Here is a 1,364-nt window from a genome sequence, read left to right as displayed (position 1 = left end):
TATCTCTTACTTTCTTGTTTTCGGGTGTGTTTGTTTTATCTTGAATCAGAAGGATCGACGTTCAAAATTTGAAGCAAAGTATGGTAACGGGTTCTTCTTAGGATATGCAAGTGAATCTAAAGCCTTCAGACTATTCAATCTTTCAAGACAAATTGTTGAGGAATCTATTCACGTTACATTTGATGAAGAAACTTTCATTCAAGATCGAACGGATCATCCTAACCAAATTCTTAATTAGCTTTCATTGTCCTGTTTTTCCTATCACTAAGCCAGTTGTTCTGAATAGTGATCATACTCTCAACAATCCTAATGACGCTGAAGATCAAATTCATTACACTGAAGATCAATTTCATGATGCTGAAGAATCAAACCCTGGTGTAACTCCTAATCATGAAGAATTATTATCTGATGATGAACCGACCAACAATAATGATGAAAATCATAGATTTCTTCACGATCACCCTGAATCTCATATCATTGGAAGCATCAACTCAGTGATCATTACTCGTAGCAAGACCAGCAACAACTTCTGCATGTTCATCAATTTTGTATTAGTGAAGAATATCCAGTTCATGTGTATCGTCTAGACAAAGTTGTATATGCTCTGAAACAAGCTCCTAACGCTTGGTATGACGCACTATCTAATTATCTATTGGAGAATGGATACAAGTGAGGGGCTACTAATAATACTCTATTTTTTAAGCAATTAGGGTCACATAGTATACTTTCTCAACTGTATGTAGATGTTATCATTTTTGGATCTACTGATGAGACACTGAGTACTGAATTCACTGAAGTAATGGCTAAGAAGTTTGAAATGAGCTTGATGGGTTAACTAACTTTTTTATTAGGTCTACAAGTTAAGTAATTAACCGGTGGAATCTTTATTTGTCAAGCCAAGTACATCAATGGCCTACTGAAGAAGTTTGGTTTCACTGATTGTAAACCAACGAAGACCCCAATGTCACCATCTGTGACAATTACCGTTGATCCAACCAGCACTAACATTAATGTGAGAATGTATAGAGAAATGATAGACTCTCTGCTCTATCTCACTTCCAGTCATTCGTATATCATGTTCGGCACTATATTGTATGCTCGATATCAAGCCAATCCCAATGAATCGCATCTACACGTTGTTAAGAGAATCTTCCGTTATTTGAAGCATACACCCAATCTAGGGTTATGGTATCCACATAATTCAGAATTCAAGCTGGTTGGCTACATTGACTCTGATATTGGTAGATGCGGTATCGATCAAAAGAGTACTTCGGGGGGAGCTCAATTGCTAGGAAATAGACTTATGAGTTGGTCAAGAAAAAAGCAATGTTAGTGGCTTGCTCTACTACCGAAGCAGAAATGTT

General features: G+C 36.7%; 1 protein-coding gene across 1 annotated transcript in view; it reads left to right on the top strand.

Annotated features, from left to right (window-relative positions):
• The window catches only part of LOC145104281 (uncharacterized), a 724-nt gene extending 137 nt beyond the window's left edge, over nucleotides 1-587 (top strand). The window contains exons 1-2 of the mRNA XM_079041546.1: nucleotides 1-172; nucleotides 270-587. The exon at nucleotides 1-172 is cut by the window's left edge and continues 137 nt beyond it. Coding sequence (XP_078897672.1) covers nucleotides 1-172; nucleotides 270-587 — 490 coding nt within the window. The remainder of the gene's footprint in view (nucleotides 173-269) is intronic.
• The last annotated feature ends 777 nt before the right edge of the window (nucleotides 588-1,364 follow it).

This window comes from Lactuca virosa, chromosome 4 (genome assembly GCF_052849685.1).
Source record: "Lactuca virosa cultivar CGN04683 chromosome 4, Lactuca_virosa_CGN04683_v6, whole genome shotgun sequence".
In the NCBI taxonomy this organism is placed as follows: Eukaryota; Viridiplantae; Streptophyta; class Magnoliopsida; order Asterales; family Asteraceae; genus Lactuca; species Lactuca virosa.
The sequence above is the reverse complement of the archived record's forward strand: the minus strand, read 5'-3'. Positions and strand labels throughout refer to the sequence as shown.